This window comes from Papaver somniferum, chromosome 5, assembly GCF_003573695.1.
Source record: "Papaver somniferum cultivar HN1 chromosome 5, ASM357369v1, whole genome shotgun sequence".
Taxonomy (NCBI): Eukaryota; Viridiplantae; Streptophyta; class Magnoliopsida; order Ranunculales; family Papaveraceae; genus Papaver; species Papaver somniferum.
In genome coordinates, this window is record NC_039362.1 from 132,465,174 (window position 1) to 132,488,881 (window position 23,708).

The 23,708-nt window shown below is 36.7% G+C and overlaps 3 protein-coding genes across 4 annotated transcripts; all 3 read left to right on the forward strand.

Moving 5' to 3' along the window:
- The first annotated feature begins 975 nt into the window (after nucleotides 1-975).
- On the forward strand, nucleotides 976-5,730 carry LOC113282752 (bifunctional purple acid phosphatase 26-like). Of its 2 annotated transcripts, none has more exons than XM_026531819.1 (10): nucleotides 976-1,120; nucleotides 1,561-1,763; nucleotides 1,951-2,151; nucleotides 2,417-2,528; nucleotides 2,786-3,012; nucleotides 3,431-3,569; nucleotides 4,270-4,490; nucleotides 4,729-4,850; nucleotides 4,988-5,149; nucleotides 5,253-5,730. In XM_026531819.1, the coding sequence occupies exons 2-10, from the start codon at nucleotides 1,572-1,574 to the stop codon at nucleotides 5,323-5,325; spliced, it is 1,449 nt and encodes a 482-aa protein (XP_026387604.1). In that variant the 5' UTR covers nucleotides 976-1,120; nucleotides 1,561-1,571; the 3' UTR covers nucleotides 5,326-5,730. The 2 variants fall into 2 exon arrangements, with proteins under 2 accessions (XP_026387604.1, XP_026387603.1); XM_026531818.1 differs by having other exon boundaries at nucleotides 1,110-1,253.
- Nucleotides 5,731-8,554: 2,824 nt separating this feature from the next.
- LOC113282753 (bifunctional purple acid phosphatase 26-like) lies at nucleotides 8,555-12,542 on the forward strand. The gene is made up of 10 exons (XM_026531820.1): nucleotides 8,555-8,763; nucleotides 8,879-9,081; nucleotides 9,237-9,437; nucleotides 9,573-9,684; nucleotides 9,941-10,167; nucleotides 10,245-10,383; nucleotides 10,527-10,747; nucleotides 10,880-11,001; nucleotides 11,140-11,301; nucleotides 12,257-12,542. Exons 2-10 carry the CDS (start codon nucleotides 8,890-8,892, stop codon nucleotides 12,306-12,308), a joined length of 1,428 nt encoding a protein of 475 aa, XP_026387605.1. The 5' UTR covers nucleotides 8,555-8,763; nucleotides 8,879-8,889; the 3' UTR covers nucleotides 12,309-12,542.
- Nucleotides 12,543-20,243: 7,701 nt separating this feature from the next.
- Nucleotides 20,244-21,955, forward strand: LOC113279619. Its single transcript, XM_026528297.1, has 3 exons — nucleotides 20,244-21,276; nucleotides 21,364-21,535; nucleotides 21,661-21,955. Exons 1-3 carry the CDS (start codon nucleotides 20,244-20,246, stop codon nucleotides 21,953-21,955), a joined length of 1,500 nt encoding a protein of 499 aa, XP_026384082.1.
- The last annotated feature ends 1,753 nt before the right edge of the window (nucleotides 21,956-23,708 follow it).

Below are 23,708 nucleotides of genomic sequence, written 5' to 3' on the forward strand. Positions count from 1 at the left end.
TTTTTTCTGAGCAAGATTAAAAGAGTGAAAGTGATCGATTTCTCACTGTGTGCGTGAGAGATCGACGAGAGTTTTTCTCGGCTGTTTTATCCTGGGGACGTTGTGACAAGGAAAGACTGCTTGCACAAAACTCAAGGCAGAGCCACGAAACGTCTTAAAGAGAGCGACCTGGTCGTGACTCAGCCGCAATCCAATTTTTGTGTTTAACCTTTGTTTTGCAGGAGTGAGATCAACAATAGTTCTAACAACCCTCACTTAACCTAGTACCCAATTTGCAGCCGTGGTTAAAAGTGCTTACTTTCATCATCCTTCCTATTGAAGCGTATTGTCCTTCCTATTGAAGCATAGGTCTAAGTCGATGCTTTCATTCTTCCAATTCAGTTTGCTGTGGATAACTGGATATACAACAGTTCAAGTTACTCTTATCAGAAATGCTCCTCAAGATTTTCTCCAACATTGCTAATAGGGGGTACCAAGTTAAGTGGGGGTGTACCAAAATTATAATAAGACAAAACAGATTTTTATATAGGACAAAGCAGTTTTTATCTTGGCTTGATATACCCCACTAAACCTGGCAACCCACCATTAAAAACCTTGATTCTCTCGGCCATTGAGTTGTAGTAGTTATTATGTCAGGCATGCGCCACTGACAATGGATTGGCTCACACTGACTCAATCAATTATTAGAAAAACTAAAAAAATCCAACTCTCACACATCCTCTCACCCGATCTATGTCAAAAGAAAACTATATATTATGGACTGCGAATGCTAACAGATGCATGTTCCCAAGTCCCATGCCCTTTTTACCAAGTTGGGGCTGTCTTTATGACACATCTGAGAAGGCTTTGTGGACAGATGATCGCCACCTCCCACCAACTTCACGTTTCAGTTAACGTAAGGTAACTCCAATCATTTTAAATCGTTGATGTTTTTACTGGACCCGCCGAAAACCCATCCTACGGTTTAAAAACACAAACAAAATTAATCTGTGGGTGGGTAACATGATTGATGATGATGATATGAACCAGTTTATATCTTCTTTCGGTTAAAGCAACCAACAACTTACTGCATAAATCGCCACCACCACCACAACTGTCCACAAACCACCTCTCAGCTCAGGTTCTCTCTCCCTCCTTCCTCCCCCTCTCTCTCGAACGTTATCTCAGATTCAGTTCTTCGTTGATTTCACAATGTTTACTGTAATTTCATTGCTAGTGTCTTTGTAATTTAATTGAACTGAAAAAGAATTTGGGTGAGAATGATTTTTTCCTACAATTTTTGAATTGAGTCTTTGTTTTAATAAAGGTTTAGATTGTATGGATCGTGTTTGATTAATCTGATTCTTGAATATTTAGAAGCTGGAAATTGAATGAAATTTGATGATTTGAGCTAGTTAGATTTTGTATCGGAGAAGTTCAATTTTATACTTAGATTAAGAGGAATTTTAAGTATTCAGCACAAGCATTTTAGTTCAACGACCTGATTATTTAGGTTAGTATGGTCTGTAATTTTAGATTTCTGTATAATCGTTAACCTCTGATTAATGGTTGTTGTTTCAGGCTAAGGAATCATGTTTGGGAGTACGAGTGGATGGACTTTGTCATTGCAGCTTTTACTCGTTTGTGCAGTTTTATTGAGCTGTACGGAGGATAGCAAAGCAGGGCTTACTAGTACTTTTATACGTAAGCAATGGCCGTCTAAAGACATTCCTCTTGATAATGAAGTATTTGCAGTTCCTAAAGGTCATAATGCGCCTCAACAAGTAAGCAACTGTATCTTTCAATTGCTATAAGGAAAAGAGAGTTTTACGAGTCTAATGATTAATATAGTGTTCGAATAATGAGCAAAATGTTATTTATGTATATGAGAGAAGGGGGATTTACTTGTAAATGCTTTCAGGTGTGATGTTATAATTCATACATTACTTACCTAATTAACTTCTTTACTAGGTGCATATTACCCAAGGTGATTATGATGGGAGGGCAGTCATAGTTTCATGGGTTACAACTGAAATTCCTGGACCAAGCAAAGTGCAATATGGGAAGTCTGAGGAACAACTCCAGTGGAGTGCTGAGGGAACAATCACAAACTACACATTTTACCAGTATAAATCTGGCTACATTCATCATTGCCTTGTCGATGGTCTTGAGGTATTTTTCATAAACTTGTGACATTAGGCCAAAGATTTTGATTGTGCTGTTACTTGTTACAAACGTGTGAGGGTTTGGTCCTACCTCACATTATAATTACTAATATAAACTTCAGTTTATTATTACATCATTGGCCTATAACCAAACTCTAGCAATCAAGATTTGTTTGCTAACTCTTACTACATATGACTGCTGATGAAACTAGTGATTTTCCAGCACATATCTTGTTCATTATACTGATACACAATGTGTTTCTTGTTCTTAGTATGACACCAAATACTACTACAAGATTGGAATGGGTGATTCTGCTCGAAAATTTTGGTTTCACACACCTCCAAAGATTGATCCAGATGCTGCTTACACTTTTGGAATTATTGGTAAGTTGATCCCTCCTCTATTCTCTTAAGCTCTTGGCCCTGTACGCTCTGTAGGGCTTCTAAATGCAAGAAAAGAATACCACCGCTAATCACACTAAGACGCACACACAGATATGAGATCTTGATGGTCACTGATACAAACAAATAACCAGAAGCTATCTAGTCTTAGTCTTTTCTTAAAGTTTTGCTGATATTACTTAGAAAAGTTTGTAGTTCGTGAGTAGAATTCCCATCTCTTCCCTGTTTTGTGTATTCAGGTGATTTAGGCCAGACCTATAATTCTCTTTCAACCCTCGAGCATTATATGCAAAGTAAAGGACAGGCAGTGCTATTTCTTGGAGATCTTTCTTATGCGGATAGATATACAAAGAACGACATTGGTATCAGGTGGGACTCATGGGGCCGCTTTGCTGAGCGTGTCGCTGCATATCAGCCATGGATTTGGACAGTTGGAAACCACGAAATCGATTACATGCCTGAGCTGGTATGTTTCTTATTTGATTTCACATGGACATATTTTTTGGTTTCATTTCATCATTTTCACTTAACATCCCTTTTGTTTCCTTGAGTCTTTCTAGTCATTTCTTATCTCATTAGTGGAAGGCTTAGTGTTTTTTGGTTCCAGATTGGTACGTTTGGGGCGATGCATGTATTAATTAAAGAAGGGCAGAACTGTCTAAGTGTTAATTAAAGTGAAGAAAACAATTTTGTTTCTGTAGTTACAGTACTCTTATTTTGTTCTCTGATTACATACATGAAACGGAAGCAATTGAGATTTCTTCGTCATTGTCTTATCCACTGCGTCATTGTCTAATCCACGTAAATAATTTCTTTGCGAACTAGATTTTTTCTATGGTACTAATGAAATGATACACAATGTTTGACTGGAAATATTTATGCAGGGAGAAGTTCGCTCTTTCAAGAATTTTATGCATAGATACACTACACCTTTCCTGGCTTCAAAGAGTAGCGAGCCTCTTTGGTATGCAATCCGACGTGCTTCTGCTCATATTATAGTACTATCAAGCTATTCTCCATTCGGTAATATCTCAACTCTATATTCTGTGAGCGCTCGATAATTTCTTCAGTATATGATTGTCATATTTGGAGGATCTATTTGTGTGTAACCAAGTTCCTTGGACGACGACTTTTCATAGTCCTCACTGTTTTCTCACTTTTGGTTTGGTAGTAGCAATTAATGATCACTTCATATGTTTTGAGTTTCATTGGAAAAAAACATATCTGTTGAATAAACTTCATATGGGATCATAAGTACCCGATAAAAAAACATATTTGTTGAATAAAGAACATGACCACTTAAGAATGGTGACAGGATACCAAGGAACTATGAGATTTATATCTCTATCTCAAAATACAATGTTAACTTAGAGGGATCATCTCAGGTTCTTCTTATCCTGCTCAGGTGTTAAATTGAGATGATTTTTTCTTGGAAAAAACTATAGCTTCGGCTGTCAGTCATTTCTAATCACATGCGCACCCAATTCCAATTGTTCAATCTGCCATTTTCAAAAACTTACCCAATTCCAATTGTTCCATCTGCCATTTTTAAAAACTTAATTACGCCATTATTCTTTCTGGGTGAAATATTAAGTTCTGTGTTAGACTCCTAGTCCATCTGATTTCTAAGTATTGTTGGGGTTTAATCTGTTTTTCGTTAGAATTGTGGAGATTGTGTTTCTATATGTTTTTCTAACCTCGATACTGTTGAAATTCGTATCAGTGAAGTACACCCCTCAATGGTGGTGGCTCCAAGAAGAACTTGCCAGAGTGGACAGAGAGAAGACACCTTGGCTTATTGTTCTTATGCATGTACCTCTTTACAACAGTAATGAAGCGCACTTCATGGAGGGTGAAAGTATGCGTGTCGCGTTTGAGAGTTGGTTTGTACAATATAGAGTTGATTTCATCTTTTCCGGCCATGTTCATGCTTACGAAAGATCAGTACGTCTTTTCTTTTCTTTGTCTATGTATCTTGGTCAATAATATCATACCTCATTAACTTATAAACAGGCTAATATGTATACATACCTGGTGGGGAAATTTCAATACCTTTTGCTCCATATCTACCCAAGATTTCCTGTTTATTACATTCAATGAGCCACTCATACTTTACAAGCTACTCAGATTTAACGGTACTTCTTTGTCTGAATTTCTATTGATAACAAAATTTGATTTGCAGTATCGAATTTCCAACATCAACTACAATGTATCAGCTGGTGATCCTTATCCCGTGCCTGACAAGTCAGCTCCTGTTTACTTAACCGTTGGTGATGGAGGAAATCAAGAAGGTCTTGCATCAAGGTAAGCCTAGATTTCATAAAAGCTTTGCTCTGATTATATGTGCTGATAGAGCTTCAAGTTGTTTATGTCCTCTTTCATTTTTTCACATCCTCTTGATACGGATATCTCATGTTTACAACTATGCCTGACACTTACAGGTATAAGGATCCACAACCAGAATATTCTGCATTCAGGGAAGCCAGTTATGGTCATGCTACTTTGGAGATAAAGAATCGTACGCACGCATTGTACCATTGGAACCGCAATGATGACGGCCAAAAAGTAACAACAGATACTGTTATGTTCCTCAATCAGTACTGGTAAGTACTAATGTATAAAGTTTGTGTGCGCGCCACACCTCCTAATGTTGTGTCACTAGCATTTCGAAAGGAATTAATTTTTGCACTCGGATCATTTATGTAGGGCAAGCCATTTGCATAGGAGAAGAAGGAGACTCGAGAAAAGAGGTTTGAAAAGCTTCACTGCCTCATATTAATACAGCAATCTTAACATGGTCTACTCCAGAAGGTTATAATTTGGTTTGCTAGTGGTGGAAGAAGAAGAGCATAAATACATTTGCATACTGAGCAACATGTTTTTTCCAATTGATGGAAATAATTGAATCTGGATGTTGTATCATGTTATAAATCCTCTGAAGTTTGTGTGTGGATATCCTCTACCTGCTCTTCTGCTTATAGGATTGCAAAATCCTTGTGGGTTCCCCGATAATATTGCAAACTAGTTTAATGTACTTTCCTTGTAGATCAGTAGTCTTCAGTTCTTTAAGGAGTCCGTTAGGTCCAAAATATGTTGTGCATTTATGTATTTGTGATTGAAGTATTCTGAATAAGAAATTGTTTTATGTGAACATGAATCACATGATGCTATTGATGGTGGCGAATATTTGTTATCACATGACTCCTGCAGGTAGCAAGAAGCTTAAGAAATGAAGCCCGTTCCTCTGAAATTCTTAGATAGCAAGCACTAGCTCCCAGTGCGACTTCATAAAAGGCTATCATTCATATGATTTTAATATCAATTCCATACTTGTTTTAGCTATTATTCTTGCATGTATTCGTATTATTACTATTGTTTTCTCTTATTTGCCTCTAATAGGTGAATCATCCAAAAAAGAGTTACAAAGTGTTGAAAAGAGCTAAGAAGAGAAGTATTCCAAGCATCCAAGTGCCAAAGTCCAAGAGAAGTGGAAGAAGTGCGACGAAAAGGAGCAAAACGCTCAAAATCAAGAGAAGGGCCAAAGAGCGATCTTAACTCATTCAAATTAAGAATTTCTCATCATCATCTTGAAGAGAATTGAAAGATAAAAAGAATGCAAAAAGAATGAGGTCATTCCGAGTTCGGATGAAGAAGTTGTGGCCAAAACAAGCTTTTATTGAATACATTAAAGTTCGCAGACGGATTTCATACTTTAATTCCGAAAATTTCTGCTGGAATTTGAAGTTCGCGGACTGGGTTTGCGAACTTGGCAAGTGGAAAACGTGTATTAATACCTTGGAAAGCCTAAGGGCACGTTTGGATTTGTTATTTTGTTATTTCGGGTCGGGTTCTTGAACCGAACTAAATACTTGATGGCCAAGCAATGTAAACCTATAAATAGGTATTAGGCCTTTCACATATCATCATCTCATATTATACTTTTGTTCTTCATTAATATTTTAGGGTTTACCCCTTTAGGGGGAAACCGGGTAATTGTGTAATCATGAGAAACTAAACTTTTGTCGATTAAGGATGAATTCAATGTTCTAAGCGTGAAGCTTTATTAATAATACAAATCTATTGAGAGTTTTTATCATCGTTGTTTATTTTTACCATATTTAGGGTTTATGAGTGATTCTTAGATTGATTTGGGATGCATACTAGATTAGTCTATTGATTGTTCTATCGCTAGTAGAAGTTATGAGATAAGTAACCGTCGATTAACTCTCTACACAAGTAGAAACCGCGAGACCTTACAGAGGGATTTTGTGGAGCAATCGTGTGTGAAGACAACACCAGCAAGTAAACCTTGATCTAAGAGTTTAACTACTGGGATCAACCTAAATTCACAAAGCTTAAAGCGTTCGATTGGATTACACCTTGAGTGATCTACTACTTGGTGGTTCGTTGAACAGAATCTGGTAGTCGAGAACTTCCGTATCTAGTGATTGAAGGAGTTTTGGGAATAACACTGATCTAGCTGTTATTCTACGGTTGGTGATGAATGGTTTTTACGAACGATAGATAAATATGCTAATCCAGCTATCGCTTGGTAACAGCGAATGATTCCTTAATCATCTATTTTCTTTATTATTGTCTTCATAATTATCTCATAACCAAAATCCCCTTTGTTATTTACTTTATTTTGCTAATACAAATAACCTATCAATTACACAACTCTATGTGGGAACGATCTCTTACCACCGCTATATTACCAGTTAATTAGTGGAAAATATCTTTATTAATTTGTTGTGCCTATGACAGCCCATACAAAAGCCTCCTCAACTTGATAGAGCTCGTCATTCCATTTGTAGATGTGTAGATGTGTCATATAATGTCAGCCCCAACTCCGAAGTTGATTATAAGGAATCAGAAGGGAATAGTTGTTCCCTATTTTGTTTTATTATGACAGTGATGATGAAACATGTTTTGAGGCATACTCATTCATTATACCATTTAGGGTGGGTTTATAAGGAGTGTCTAAAGGTAGTGCAATTACCTATATATCCTTAAACAATTTAAATTACTAGAGTGCCCTTATCCTCAAAAACCTAAAATCAAAAATCAAAATAAACTTTAAACTCAAACATCTTGGACTCCAATTCAATCAAGAAATTGATCAAGCAAAGCAAACACGAATCGAAGTGAGAGATGTTGGAGCGCGAAATCCAAATCTCAATTGCTCTTAGATGTATTTTGGAATGTATGTGTAACAAACCCATCTTGTCTTTGATTGATTTTATTTTGTTTGATCGATAGAATATGATTTCAAAGAAGAAATTAGGTTTTCAGAAGATCAGTTCGGCTGATCTTGGAGTATCAATTTTGAGCCGAACCTAGTGTATGATTTAGAGAAACACTATGTTCGGCTAATGCGACTTTGCTAGATTTTGTTCGGCTAACTGACGAACCAAAATTCGTCAGTTACAGAGTGAAGTTCGGCTGATAACTTTTCAGCCGAACTGTTCATCTGGTCAGTAGATCTGGGTTTTAAAAATTCAATTTTTTGACAGTTTCAACTTATAAAAAGAAATTAAACCTCGTATAGAAGTCTACCTATGATTTGAATCACACATTTTGGTCACTTCTAATCACTAAAATCTCAAAATTCAAAACCCAATTTTTTTTCACTTCTTCTTCTTCCTCTCAAAATCCCAACTCTCTCACATAAATTTGATTTATCTACTAATTCACCACTAATAATTTAATTTTTAATCAATCCTTAAAATTCCTAACTATCAAATCTAATCATAATCATTAACACCAATTATGTAAGGGTAGTTATGCCATTATCAAAAAGGATGGATAGGAGGTGATGTTGCTTTTTATTTAGTGACTCTATTTTGACATTATTTAATACGCCTCTAAAAAATTCAGTATGCCTCAAAATAGGTTTCTTGATGATTGGGGTGAGGGAGTGTTGGGCCTTAGATTTTTTTGTTCTTTTTCTCTTTCTAATAATTTAATGGCCCATGCAGCAAATGTCTTGAATACTGAAAGCTCCATGGATGAGAATCTTTAGGAGCATCATTGACTGGCAGCCTGTGATTCGTGCTCAAACAAGATTAGTAATATACTAATCCGATCATGGATTCATGGGTAGCATGATTTGTCATAATGATAGGATGAACCTATTTATATCTTTCTGTTTAAGCAACCAACAACATACTGCGATCACTGCAACCATCCAGAAGTCAACGACCAGCTCTCAGCTCAGGTTCTTTCTCTCTCTCAGATTCAGTTCTTCATTTCACAATGTTTTCAGTAATTTCATTGTTTGGTGTTTGGATTGTGTAAAATTGTTAACCTTTGAGTAATGGATGTTGTTTCAGGCTAAGGAATCATGTTTAAGTGTATGGGTGCCCGGAATTGGTCATTTCAGTTTTTACTCATATGTTTAGTTCTATTGAGCTGTGCGGAGGATAGCAAGGCAGGGCTTACTAGTTCTTTTATACGTCAGCTATGGCCGTCAACAGACATTCCTCTTGATAATAAAGTATTTGCTGTTCCTACCGGTCATAATGCGCCTCAACAAGTAAGCCACTGTAACTTTCACTTCCTGTCAGGAAAAGGTTTCATGAGTCTATGAGATTGTCTATGTATGCGAGAGATAGGGGATTTACTTGTATATGATTTCAGATGTGATGTTATACTTCATATATTTACTTACCGAATTAACTTCTTTATCAGGTGCATATTACACAAGGTGATTATGATGGGAAAGCTGTCATAGTTTCGTGGGTTACAACTGAAATTCCTGGACCAAGCAAAGTGCAGTATGGAAAGTCTGAGCATCAATACCAATGGAGTGCTGAGGGAACAATCACAAATTACACATTTTACGAGTATAAATCTGGCTACATTCACCATTGCCTTGTCGATGGTCTTGAGGTATTTTTCGTCACATTACGCAAATGGGATTTGTTTGCTTACTCTTTTTGCATCTGACTGCTGATGAAACTAGTAATATTATCCAGCACATATCTTATTCCCTATCCTGATACAAAATGAGTTTCCTGTTCTTAGTATGACACCAAATACTACTACAAGATTGGAATGGGCGATTCTGCTCGAACATTTTGGTTTCACACACCTCCAAAGATTGATCCAGATGCTGCTTACACTTTCGGAATTATTGGTAACTTGGTTCCTCTAATTTTTCTTAAGCAGTTGCCCCTGTACCAACATCTATCTTCATTATTACCTCCATTTCAAGAAAAAAGGTACTATCACTTTTTCATTTTAGTATAAAATAGGCCAAATTGAAAAAAGTAATAGTAACTCTTTCTAGAAACTGAGAGAGTACTAATTTGTTCTGTTCTTTTAGTCTCTTCTTAAAGTTTTTCCGATATTACTTAGAAAGTTATAATTCCCATATTTCTTTTGTTGTTCAGGTGATTTAGGCCAGACCTATAATTCTCTTTCAACCCTGGAGCATTATATGCAAAGTAAAGGACAAGCAGTTCTGTTTCTTGGAGATCTTTCTTATGCAGATAGATACACAAAGAACGACATTGGTATTAGGTGGGACTCATGGGGCCGCTTTGCTGAACGTAGCGCTGCATATCAGCCTTGGATTTGGACAGTTGGGAACCATGAAATTGATTATATGCCTGAGCTGGTACTTTCCTTGTTTGATTTTTATTTTATGGTACTAATGAAATGATACACAGTGTTTGACTTGCCATATATGTGCAGGGAGAAGTTCTCCCTTTCAAAAATTTTATCCATCGGTACGCTACACCTTTCCTGGCTTCGAAGAGTAGCGATCCTGTTTGGTATGCAATCCGGCGTGCTTCTGCTCATATTATAGTACTATCAAGCTACTCTCCATTTGGTAATATCTCAACTCTAGTTTTTGTGACTGCTCTTCAATATGTGATTTTCGATATATGTTTATTTTGTTTTTCCTCAGAATCGTGGAGATTGCATTTCTTGTATATGTTTTTCTAACTTTGAGACCATTAAAATTCTTATCAGTGACGTACACCCCTCAATGGAGGTGGCTCCGCGAAGAGCTTACCAAAGTGGACAGAGAGAAAACACCTTGGCTTATTGTTCTCATGCATGTCCCGCTTTACAACAGTAACGAAGCACATTTCATGGAGGGTGAAAGCATGCGTGTTGCATTTGAGAGTTGGTTTGTACAATATAAAGTTGATTTCATCTTGTCCGGCCATGTTCATGCGTACGAAAGATCAGTATGTCTAATCTATTCTTTTCTTATCTTGGTCCACGTATCTTGGTTAACTATATTATACTGTGCAGGCTACTCAAAGTTAACCGTACTTGTTCATCTGAATTTCTCTTAATGAAATTTTTTTGATCTGCAGCACCGTATTTCCAACATACACTACAATGTCTCAGCTGGTGATGCTTATCCGGTGCCTGACAAGTCGGCTCCTGTTTATTTAACAGTTGGTGATGGAGGAAATCAGGAAGGTCTTGCTTCAACGTAAGCTAAGCCTTCGTAAAGAAAAAGCTTTGGTTATATATGTTCTGATAGACTTTCAAGTTTTTTTCTCCTCTTTCTTTCTTTCACATCCTCTTGTTCATGATATCTCATGTTAACAACTGTTCTTGACACTTGTAGGTTTATGGATCCACAGCCGGAATACTCTGCATTCAGGGAAGCCAGTTATGGTCATTCTACTCTGGAGATAATGAATCGTACGCACGCGTTGTACCATTGGCACCGCAATGATGATAGCAATAAAGTAACAGCAGATTCTGTTATGTTCCTCAATCAGTACTCGTAAGTACTATGCATATCACCAGTTATGGTCATTCTACTCTAGACACCACCCTTAAGAGAAACCAACTCTTTATCATGCCTTCGATGCTTACTAACGTGGTGTCACAGTCTCATCGGTATTGAATTATGCACATGGGATACTGAACCATGCTAGAAATTATATTTAGCACCAAGTCTGGATTACACCATGTTTGTTTGCATCTGTCTCGCAATCTGGATCCGAGTCAACCATGTCTCGCACAAAGTCAGATGTAGAGCATTTTTTTTTTTTTTGAAGTAAGTCGTTAGACCGTCTGTTTTATAAAATTGAGTCAAATCTGACTCGCTACATGACTTAGGTCAAATCCCTGACTCGGTCTTGTTCGAGTTAGGTAGCAAAATATCCCCGACTCATAAGACCAAGCCACGGACTCACATATTTTTGAGTAAGTTGAGTCAGATCTGACTCAAAAACTAATATATTGAGTCATGCCCATATGGGTTAGGTGATTTCACTCAGATCTACACCATGTTTGTTTACTCCTGACTAATCTGAGTCGTCTGCATCTGACTGAAATCACCGACTCATCTGGATCTGACTCAATATGTTTGTTTTTGAGACAGATCAGACTCAACTGATTCAAAAATATGTGAGTCAGTGTTTTGATTCCATGAGTCAGGGGTATTTTGTCACCTGACTCAAATGGGTCCGAACATCGGTTAGGTCTGAATCAGATCTGACTCAAAATAGAAAACAAACGGTCTGACAGCTGACTCGGCGCGAGTCAGGGGTTGACTCAGACCCAAACACCGAGTCAGCTGCAAACAAACAAGGTCCTAAACGAGTTAGATCCAGATGAGTCAGGTGATTTCACCCAAATCTAGACGATTCAGATTCATACGAGTTAGGAATAAACAAACAAGGTGTTAGTCTTTCTTTAACATATAACAAAATTGCAATCGGATCGCATTGTAGGGAAAGCAAATTGCAAATGAGAGAAGAAGAAGACTTGGCAAAAGAACTTTGAAAAGCTTCATTGCCTCTTATTAATGTGAGGTTTCCTGGAGACAGAAGAGGAAGAGAAGAAAATAAAATACATCACCACATTGGGAAACATTTTTCTCCGATGATTGAATTTGAGTGTTGTATCAGCGTTATAAATCCAGTTTAACTTAATAGTGTGTGGATATCTTGTACATACTCTTATGCTTATAGAGAAACATACAGCTTCTACCATTATTTTATGTGGTTCTTTTTTCGAAGATAACTAGTTTAATGTGCTTACCATGCAAGTCATAACAAAGAAAACATATATTTCGAAGAATTGGCAATCAGTGGAGAGGCCTAAGGAATTATAAATCACAGGATCTTAGATAACCCATACAATGGGGACTATAATCTCAACACGCCCCCTCACGTGTAGTCTTGTTGGATCTAATACGTGGACAACACGCCCCCTCACGTGTAGTCTTGTTGGGTCTAACACGTGTACAATAAATCGGGTGATGCGGCGTAAAGGTGCGGTCAAATGACTCGACACAAATAGCCTCCTCTGATACCATGTTAGAATACGAGTATCCAACTCAAAACTAATTGACAATGAGTGGAAAGGCCCTAAAGAATTATAAACCGAAGGATCTTAGATAACCCATATAATATGGGATTATAATCTCAACACCGGCTGCGGCGATGTTGTTATTTGGAGGTTGTGGTGCTTGGGGTGTTATCTGGTGGTAGTGGACTTAGAAGTGGTGGTACTAATGTTGTTTGTCGAGCGAGGATAAAAGTGACGGTCCATATTTTTCTTTTTCGTTCCTAAAAACGGTAAAAATGGTTGACCCAGTCAACTGTAAGAAGACTAAAATGTATGTCTGATTGACTGCGTCTCTCTATAGAACGTGTTCAAAGTTCCAAACGAGACTTGGTGGTGGGCCGACGATTAATCGATGTTTTACTACTACTCACAAATTTTATGGTGGACGCAGCACGCATACCGGAAATTATGATCAAGAATTAGAGGGGTAGGCAAATGTAATCCATAGAGATTTTTGGAGAGTCTCTTGTTAGTGGTTAAAGATCTTTTTTAGGCAGTTTGAATTCTCTGAAACTCTATGTTGTTGGATTAAGATTTCATAGGAATCACTCCAACATCCCTATTATTCGAAGGAGAGTTGAAAGTCATTGGTTTGTTGGTTTTCATAGATTTTTGAGGAGATTTTTTTAGGAAAATAGACATGATACAAATCTCCCTTCAAGAGGTGATATTTTGGGAGACTTGGAAATTTGGGGAGTATTTGTTTATGAGAGTAGGACCATTTTTTTTTTTGCATCAAAAAAACAAAAGCGTAGGACCATTTTTTTGCACTTTTTTTGTTCTAGCTGATAATCAAGGAACGGATCATTTTCCCGGCCGACCTCATTTGAATACATTGAACATATCCGCGTTCTCCTTCTTTTCCCTCGTGTATAACGAGCTTTCTTTTTGCCACTTCAAAACGCTCTTGTCTTTCCCAACCTTAGGAAGTTCAGTAATCTATTTTCATACGAGACTGCCTTTCCCAAAATCGAGCTCAAAGCATAAACGAGAAGATGCTAACCAGTGATGAGATAGCATAGCAAATAAAACGTAGGATGAGTGGAATAAAGAGAATGGAAATTTAGGCATAGGACAACATTGAGATTTATTTTTAAAACTAATATATGTTTTACTAGGTATTCATGATACTTTTATTGATATTATAACGTGCATAATAAAAAATTGGTAGATGTTTTGAATATTTTAATTATGTATTATACATTTTTTTGTCTCTATGAATCACATACAAACTCTTACAAAAACTCTCTAAAATACTCTCATAGAATCACTAGAAATCCCTACATTTTCAGAGAATCTCTGAGAGTCACTCAAATATAAAGTCTATAGAAATCTCATTTAACTACCCCCTTGTTACTCTCTCAGTTGCGATCTACTTTAGAGATACCTTATGATTGTAAATTGGGTCGGACTAGCACGTTTATAACACAACGCAGCACGTGACTTCACACGACACAAGCACAACTCTTTATCTTAGTGTGTTGTATGGTGCCAGACAAGCACATCAACACGTCACAATACATGGCACGTATAAGCACATGGTACAACACAACGCGTCACATGAAGAAAGCACGTCATAATATGCATAAAATACTACATAACACAATTTCATGCATATTTCGCAAAAACATCCTTATTTTAGTCAGATTTTGCATTTTATTTTCGTTATACCAATTTATTTTTATTATAATATATATACTAATTAAAATATATAAAACTTATTTACTTTGAAAAACATAAAATATATGAGCTAGCACAACACGACACATCACGATTAATTTTTTGGGACAGAACAACACGCTATTTAACATGGCACAACAAGTCTGAATCTCTGGCATAACCCAGGCCAACGCACAGCATACCAAGCATGTGATTTCGTGGGCTGTGCTAAACGGGCCCATTTTACACCTCTAGCTTTAGAGTTCTAAACGCGCCAATCCTCTGGCGAAAATGGTTCTCGCAGTAACACCCACCACACCAAACACAAAGCCATAGAAGTTAGTGGAAGCTCCATGACACATTCTTTGTTAATCAAGAGGGAATAGTGAGGACATCGTTAATATGACAATGTCCTTTATAGGGCAAAGAATTTCCAGTTTGAATCTTTTGAACACGTCCGGAGGTATCGTCACCCTATTACGACGTGGGTTCCACTTCCAAAACCACATTTCATAAAGAAAATCAACCGGTTGACACATTTCGGTACCAAATTCTCGTAGGGAAATTGGTTTATTTGTTGCATAACCGCCTTGACGTTAATTTGGTTGTTATCCAGGTGTGTCAATTCATGCATTCTCCATGTAAAGCGCATCTAAATGCGGTTTACCAGATTGTGAGATATTTGAAAAGATCTCCCGGACGAAGCTTGTTATTTAAGAAGAATGATCAAAGGGGAATTATAGCTTTTACATATGGGAATTTGGATAGTTCTACCGAAGATAAAAGGTCAATTTCTTGTTAATGAACGTACGTATGGGAAGATTTAGTTACTTGGAGAAGCGAGAAATAAAGTGTGGTTGGCATAAGTAGTAAGAAAGATGAACTTCTAGAGGCACGTTTAATGAAATATATGAACTAACATGGCATAAGATCGATGAAGATCTGTCCCATGAGTAAACTGATGAAGCTGTATTACGACAAAAAAAAAACCCAAATATAAGCATTCCATAGTTCCAGGGTAACATGATAGAGATGTAGTTGTGGAAAATCCCACAACTACACCCATTTCTAATTATGTAGGTTTGAGTATATTTCATCCATAAAAGGTAAGAAGAAGGTGCAAGAAATGTAGATTGACACGAGGATTTTTTACGTGGTTCGATCAATGTGATCTACATCCATGGTTCTTCACTATGAGTATGAAATTACATTTAAGTTTACATGGAAACTCCATTAGATAGTTTTTGTGGAGCTCTAGATCTAAGTGGTGATGGAGGATGAAAGATAATGAGTAGGAGATATTATGTATCCCCTTTCTCTCCTGCCTTTATTTTTATATAGGTGTTTACATAGTATAAGACAACCAAGACTCACATGGTGGAATACTATCAACTGACCCTGTTTGTCTTATTAGTTTATTTTTCAGAAACGGTCTATATCTGTCGTGTTGTCATTTGGCTCTCCGCGCTTCGCCTTTTTTTCTAATGATTATTGTATCTTCGTGCTTGAGGTTGCTTCGTCTTTCATGTCGCACCACACATTGAGTTGGACACCAATTCGTCGCTCCCTTGCTATATCCTTCTTCTCTTAACTATTATATATCCTTGATCCATTTTACATAAGTTGTGGGATATTTCACCCCCACATTTTGCCTCTTTTTTCTTGAATATTACTTGAAGAGCGATATTCAAGGAAAAATGCGTCTTGGTGTAGTTCTTGGCAAGAAATGTGTGGCGATGGAATAGCTTGGATCGTGTTGAATTATCGCGATGGCTACTTGGATTTAATGCGAGATAACTTTTGCTTCATATCCTTTGTTCTGTTGTTCTTGAGCGAGAAATTTCTTTGGAGTCGGAAACAACTTGACCAAGAAGATAAAGAACACAAACTTGCTTGAAAATTTTTTCCTTCTGCGATGGTGTTGTTTCCTCAACTTCTCATGTGGTATGCCTCCTTTTCCTTCGGGAAGATGAAGGAACTAAAACTTGCCGAAGCAAAAATAACTTGCTGCCTCTCCCTCGTTTTGAAGTATGGTAATGGGAAACACGAAGCATCCTTGAAGTATTGATCTTTGTTAGTGAAGAAACTACGCGAATGGATACCCTTTACTTTAAAGTATATACTTGCCTCTATTCTTTCGCGAAGTTTCAAAGTTTTGATGTATGAAGTCTTGTACGAAATCCGAAGTATAAATCCTTGAAGTATACGAAGTATCCTTTAAGAAGTACCAATCCTCAATCCTCGAAGTATAAGTTAGCAAAGTAAGAAGTATCGCGCGAGAAATATAAAATAAGAATTCCGAAATATTTGAAGTAACAACTCTTGAATTATGCGAAGTATGGAGTATAAAATTGATAGATACTTCATAATAGATATGATCAGGGAAAGAACAATATTTTTACCCAAAAATACTTGGCAGGTATGTACCTGCCCGAGCCTTTCTGTACCCGTAGGAGTCCAAATCCTGTTACATCCCGTTACGTGTTACTTGGCATGACCTGGTTAGCATAAAAGGGAGGGATCAGACTTTCCCTAAATGTTAATAGTCTGGCTTGATGCCCGCCTCAGTTTTGGTACCCTTTTGAATCGTCTTGACATACATAATCCCTGAACATATTCACCATGAGAATATATCTAGAGAAACATGATATTTTTCTTTGAATGTCTTAGGATGAAAATATTTATATTTATTTTATTTTATTTTTGGTAATACAACTCAAAATTTTGGGCAAGTTAACAAAAATTTTATGTTATGATTGTTGTTCTGCAAGATTTGAGTTTCTTTTCATCTCTGACTCTTGAGTTTTAGTTTTAGTTTTACGTTGGACTAAATTGTTTGGTGTTTTGGTTATATTTTAAATTTGAATTCTTATTAATTTCGTTTCTATTTTTTATTTTTGAAGATTAGTTTCTTAGCTTGTTATATACGATAGTTCATTCAATCTCCAAATGTAACCGGGAATTGAATCAGTTACAGAGGACTCCATTGGTGCATAAAGACCGTAACATGTTTGGTCTTCCTAGTTAATGGAATGATCTTTGGACATGCTTTGTATCTCAAAGTAAGTGTTTTTGTCTGGCCTACCTGGTTTGACATGCCTTTTGGGTAGTTGAATATAGGCCCATCTGGACTGTCCTGGATTAGGATTAGGAAACATGACAAATTTCCTAACTAGGCCCAATTTACACACCTATTTATGCACCAACTTTAGGGGGAATGCATGAATTTGAATAAGTCTTCTAAGATATTAATCCCTTCGTCCTTAAAATATAGGGAAGACGTATATATTATTCTATATCGAAAAGTAATTACTTGGTCTTTATAAAAATAGTAAAAAATTTGCTCTATAATTTATACTTTATCCAGTCCGAAACTTGAAATTGGAGTGGCCTATCTAATTGTACATCAAAATTTTAAAATTCTGCCATACATGTGAAGCGGAAAGAGTGGGATATTGCCATTTGGAATGACTTTCGGTTAAAAGATTACATTTTTTTCTACATATGAATAACATCATTAGAAATGCAACCATTATGGCGCCAGTCTATTTGGAGGTCGGACCAAGGTTTCCGGCCAGACAACGTAGAGTTTTGACTTTGACTAAACGAAAATGCACATCCATCCTGAAGGATTTTTTTATTGAAAAGTTCACATTTTTCCTTATTTTTTCCTCTATCTCCATCTTCACTCAAAGAATTAAGGGTTGCATTTTCCTCATTTGATCTTGAAGGTGTTCCGAGTGGCATTTCGCGTGCGATCAAAAAGTTTTTTCTCTACTCAAAGGTGGTTCTACTGCATTTTTCAATTTTGATTTTTATCCTCAAACAAATTTAACTTTAGAAGTTATTGCACCAAGCAAATTCTTCCAACTTAAAATTTTCATTAATTGAAACAACAACTACATTACAAATTCATTTGAATAAAGATTAATCTAATAACGATAAACGAGTAGTAGTCAAAAACTTATCAAATAATTAATACAAATTATAATTTAAGTTTGTAATAAGAGCAATTGAGCGTCGTGTACATCCATTCTTCTTGAGGCATACTCATCTTTCCAAAATAAATAAATCGTATACCAATTGAAGAAGCGGAGTCTAACAACCACACCCAATATTTCGCTTAGCAATCCGTATGGACTAACTCCAATATACTTTCAAGAGAATCAACTAGACAGTCAGACTCAATCTTAAGAAAAGTATATCGAAGAGTTATATCTCAATTTCTCAATTCAATCTGCAATCAAACAAATAAGTATTTGCGATCCCGAATGAATATAAAAAATAACTTGGACGGTATCAAAAACCAATATCCAAGTGTCAATCAATTTAATTAACAACCGAAGGTTGGATCCACAGTTGATTGAACTTACGCACAACCTGTGATATTTCAATTATATAAACAAATATGATGCGGAAAAGAAATAACACAAACACCAGAAATTTTGTTAACGAGGAACCAAAAATGCAGAAAAACCTCGGGACCTAGTCCAGATTTGAACACCACACTGTATTAAGTCGCTACATACACTAGACTACTACCATTTAACTTCGGACTGGAATGTAGTTGAGCCCTAACCAATCTCACACTGATCAAGGTATAGTCACGTGAACCACGCCTGATTTTGCGCATCGATTCACTTAGTTGATCTCACCCACAACTAAGAGTTGCTACGAACCAAAGTCGAAGACTTGATAAACAAATCTGTCTCACACAGAAAAATTTATTGAATAGATAAATCTGTCTCCCACAGACGTACTGATAAGAAATCTCCAATTACTTAGAATTCTTAATTAAAACTAGGGTTAGGGTTAGAAATCCCTAAATTCTCTTGTTTTAGGCATTAGTTTATTTTTGGAAATTGTTCTGTTTTAAGAATTTTATTTTAGATTCCTAGTTATAGAAGTAGTTTCCTTTCTAGGTTACCTTTCCTTAATTTATAGTTCAGTGGCCTATATAAGAAGGTCTAGTGTTATTAGTTTGATTATCTATGAGAATTATAAGTTTGTTCTAAGTTTCCGTGTTCTTTTAAAGTCTACTCTGCTGGCCGTGGGTAAGAACTATTAAGTTCTTATCAATTGGTATTAGAGCAGGCGTATCCTGTTTATGACTAAAACTCGAAAACAAAAACAAGTAATTATGGAGAAGCAATTAGGTGAGCTAACGGAGAAGATGGCTGAGATGACATCAAATCAAGCTTTGTTAATTGAGAGGATCGACCATCTTATGGAAAGCAAAGCAGATGGGAATAATGAGGGACAAAAGCAATCAAAAAGAGGAGGTGAGCGATTATATTTTTCCAAGTTTGATGGATCTGATGTAGAAGGTTGGCTCTTTAAGGCTGCACAATATTTTGAGTATTATGAAACACCTGCGAATCAGAAAATCAAGTTGGCAACATGTAATTTAGATGGTAAAGCTTTACAATGGTATAGGTGGTTGAAGAGAACTAAACCTGTAGTTACTTGGGGAGAATTTGAGAAAGCCATTATTAGTCGTTTCGGTATTACTTCATATGAAGATGCAGGAGCAAAACTCGCTAAAATTAAGCAGTCAGGTTCATATGTAGAATATTGTGAAGAATTTGAACGATTATCAAATTTGGTGGATAATTTACCTGAAGATTAGTGAGATGTTTTCTAAGTGGAGAAAAAGACGAGGTAAGACTAGAAACTCAATCGCACACTCTTATTAATTTACATGATGCAATGGCAATTGGAAGGTTACAAGATGAGAAGGTAACATTGCGAAAACAATCATATAGAATAGCACCAAATACACCTAGTATTGTTAATACTAGTAGACCTTTTAATTCTAGAGAACCTATATCATCTTCAAAACCCATGACAGAAACTCCAGTTGTTAGAAGATTAACTCAGGCTGAAGCTGAAGAAAGAAGAAAGCAACAACTATGTTATAACTGTGATGAAAAGTGGCACCGAGGTCATCGCTGTAAAACTCATACATTGTTCTTAATTGATAGATATGACAATCAGGATGAAGATAATGGTACAGATGAAGTTGCTATAGAAGAAGAATCTGAAAAAGAAGCTGTCGAGATTTCTATGCATGCACTTGATGGATCATTAGCTCCACAAACCATGTGGGTACAAGGAGAAATTAAGAAGGCTAAAGTTACCATACTTATCGATTCTGGAAGTACCCATAATTTTGTTGATTCTGCGATACCTAAAAGAATGGGAATTAAGATAATTAAAGATGAGACTTTTGAGGTGTTGGTAGCTAATGGTGCTAGAATGACTTGTGACGGAAGATGCTTGGATATGGATTATAAGTTAAATAAATATGGGTTCAAAGGAAATTTTTATGTATTGCCACTTGGGGGATGCGATGTGGTTCTGGGAGCCCAATGGTTAGAAACGTTGGGTCCCATAACTTGGGATTTCAGACATTTAACCATGGATTTTAAGAGGGATGGTGAACGTATTCGACTAGAAGGAGATAAGAAAAATAAAGTAAAGTTAGCCAACATCAATAGCATCCAGAAACTCTTAAATAAGGGATCAACTGGGTTCTTTTGCAAAATCAACCAATGTATAGAAGCACAAATTAGTCAAGAAACACCAGGGGAGATACAAGAATTAATTGAAAAGTTTGGTGAGGTGTTCTCGGTACCCACAATGCTGCCACCTGTGAGAAACCATGATCACCGCATAACGTTACAACCTGGGAGTGCTCCAATCAATGTACGACCTTACAGGTACGCACATTACCAGAAAGGTGAGATCTAAAAGATTGTTAAAGAGTTGGTAGACTCAGGATTAGTTAGTCCAAGCACGAGTCCTTTCTCTTCTCCTGTTTTTTTAGTTAAGAAAAAAGATGGCACTTGGTGTATGTGTGTTGATTATAGAGCTTTAAACCAGGCTACTGTCAAGGATAAGTTTCCTATTCCAGTCATTGATGAGTTATTAGATGAACTACATGGATCTTTATTCTTTTCGAAGCTAGATTTAAGATCGGGTTATCATCAAATTAGGATGTATGACAAGATATCTACAAAACATATTTTCGAACCCATGACGGACATTATGAATTCCTAGTGATGCCGTTTGGATTAACTAATGCTCCATCTACATTTCAACATCTTATGAATGATGTGTTCAGAAATCAATTAAGAAAATCTGTCTTGGTTTTCTTTGATGATATTCTGATCTATAGTCCTACCTGGGAAGCACATTTATTGCACCTTCGTGAAGTATTCCTGATATTAGAAAGCCATCAACTTAAGGTCAAATTAAGTAAATGTTCTTTTGGTACTGAGAGGGTTGAGTATTTGGGTCATATCATCTCAAGAGGAGGAGTGGAAGCTGATCCTAGCAAGATACGGGATATGTTGGACTGGCCGTTACCAAGAACTGTCAAGGCATTACGAATTCCTAGGTTTGACAGGATATTATAGGAAATTTGTACATGGTTATGCTAATATTGCAGCACCACTTACAAAATTGCTAAAAAAAGACGGCTTTTTTGTGGACAGATGAAGCAACAAACACATTTGTTAAATTGAAAAGTGTAATGACATCCACACCCGTGCTAGCATTACCTGACTTTACAAAGACCTTCATTATTGAAAGTGATGCTTGTGGAGTAGAAATAGGTGCGGTTTTGATGCAAGAAGGTAGGTCAATTGCTTTCACAAGTAAGCCACTTGGACCTCGTCATATGGGTTTGTCAACTTATGAGAAAGAGTTGTTAGCAGTAGTTCATGCGGTTACTAAATGGCGACCTTATCTAATTGGGATAAGATTTCTTATTCGGGTAGACCAACAAAGTTTGAAGTATTTTTTGGACGCTAGAGCTGTAACACCGGCACAACAAAAATGGTTAACAAAATTATTAGGCTATGACTACGCGATTGAGTACAAGAAGGGATCGTCTAACAAGGTTGCTGATGCACTTTCTCGAAAATTTGAAAACGGTGAAATTTGTTCCGTAATTTATGTTAGTTGTGCTTGGATGGAAGACCTATTGGATGAACTAAAAACATATCTGTGGATCAAAGATTTCATCTTTAAAGTGAGTCAGCCTTCTTTCGGCAAGAATAACTTTACCGTACGAGATGGTTTAGTTTACTATAAACAACATCAACTAGTGATAAGTCCTACTTCAAGGTGGAAGGCACTACTACTAGCTGAGTTTTCATGACTCTCCAATTGCTGGTCATGCCAGATATTTGAAGACAGTCTAACGTTTATCTAAGTTGTTCTACAGGTATAGAATGCATAAAGAGGTGAGAGACTACATTGCTTGCTGTGATGTTTGCCAAAGGAATAAATATAGTACTCTTTCTCCAGCAGGATATCTTCAACCATTACCGATTCCTACTACAGTATGGACAGATATATCCATGGATTTTGTTGAAGGGTTGCCAAAGTCTAAAGGGAAAACTGTGATTCTTGTAGTGGTGGATCGACTAACTAAATATGCACATTTTCTTGCATTAAAACATCCATATACAGCCACATCGATAGCCCAGAAGTTTTTAGAAACAGTCATCAAACTTCATGGATTTCCTCAATCTATAGTTTCTGATAGGGATGCTGTATTTACAAGTAATTTTTGGCAAGAGTTGTTTCGCCTACATGGAACTCAATTAAGAATGAGTTCCTCCTATCATCCGCATACCGACGGTCAAACTGAAGTGGTTAACATATGTTTGGAAGGTTACTCACGGTGTTTCGCTGGAAATAAACCAAAAGGATGGTCATCTTGGTTATCATGGGCAGAGTATTGGTATAATACATCCTATCATACTTCAACTAATACTAAATCGTTTGAGGCTTTGTATGGCATTCCTCCTACGGTATTATCAACTTATTTACCTGGAGAAGCGAAAACCACAACTTTGGATGAGGCAATAACCAAGAGGAATGAAGTTTTATCAATGCTTAAGGATCAACTTCAAGTGGTGCAGAATAAAATGAAGCTAAGGGCAGATGAAGGACGTCGGGACGTTGTATATCAAGTTGGGGATTATGTGTATATGAAGTTGCAGCCATATCGGCAAAATTCTAATGTGCAAAGGAAGAACCAAAAATTATCTCCACGATATTTTGGACCTTATAAGATTTTGGAGCGTATAGGACCAGTGGATTATCGATTGGACTTTCCTAAGGAGTCAAAGATACATTCGGTATTTCATGTATCGTTTC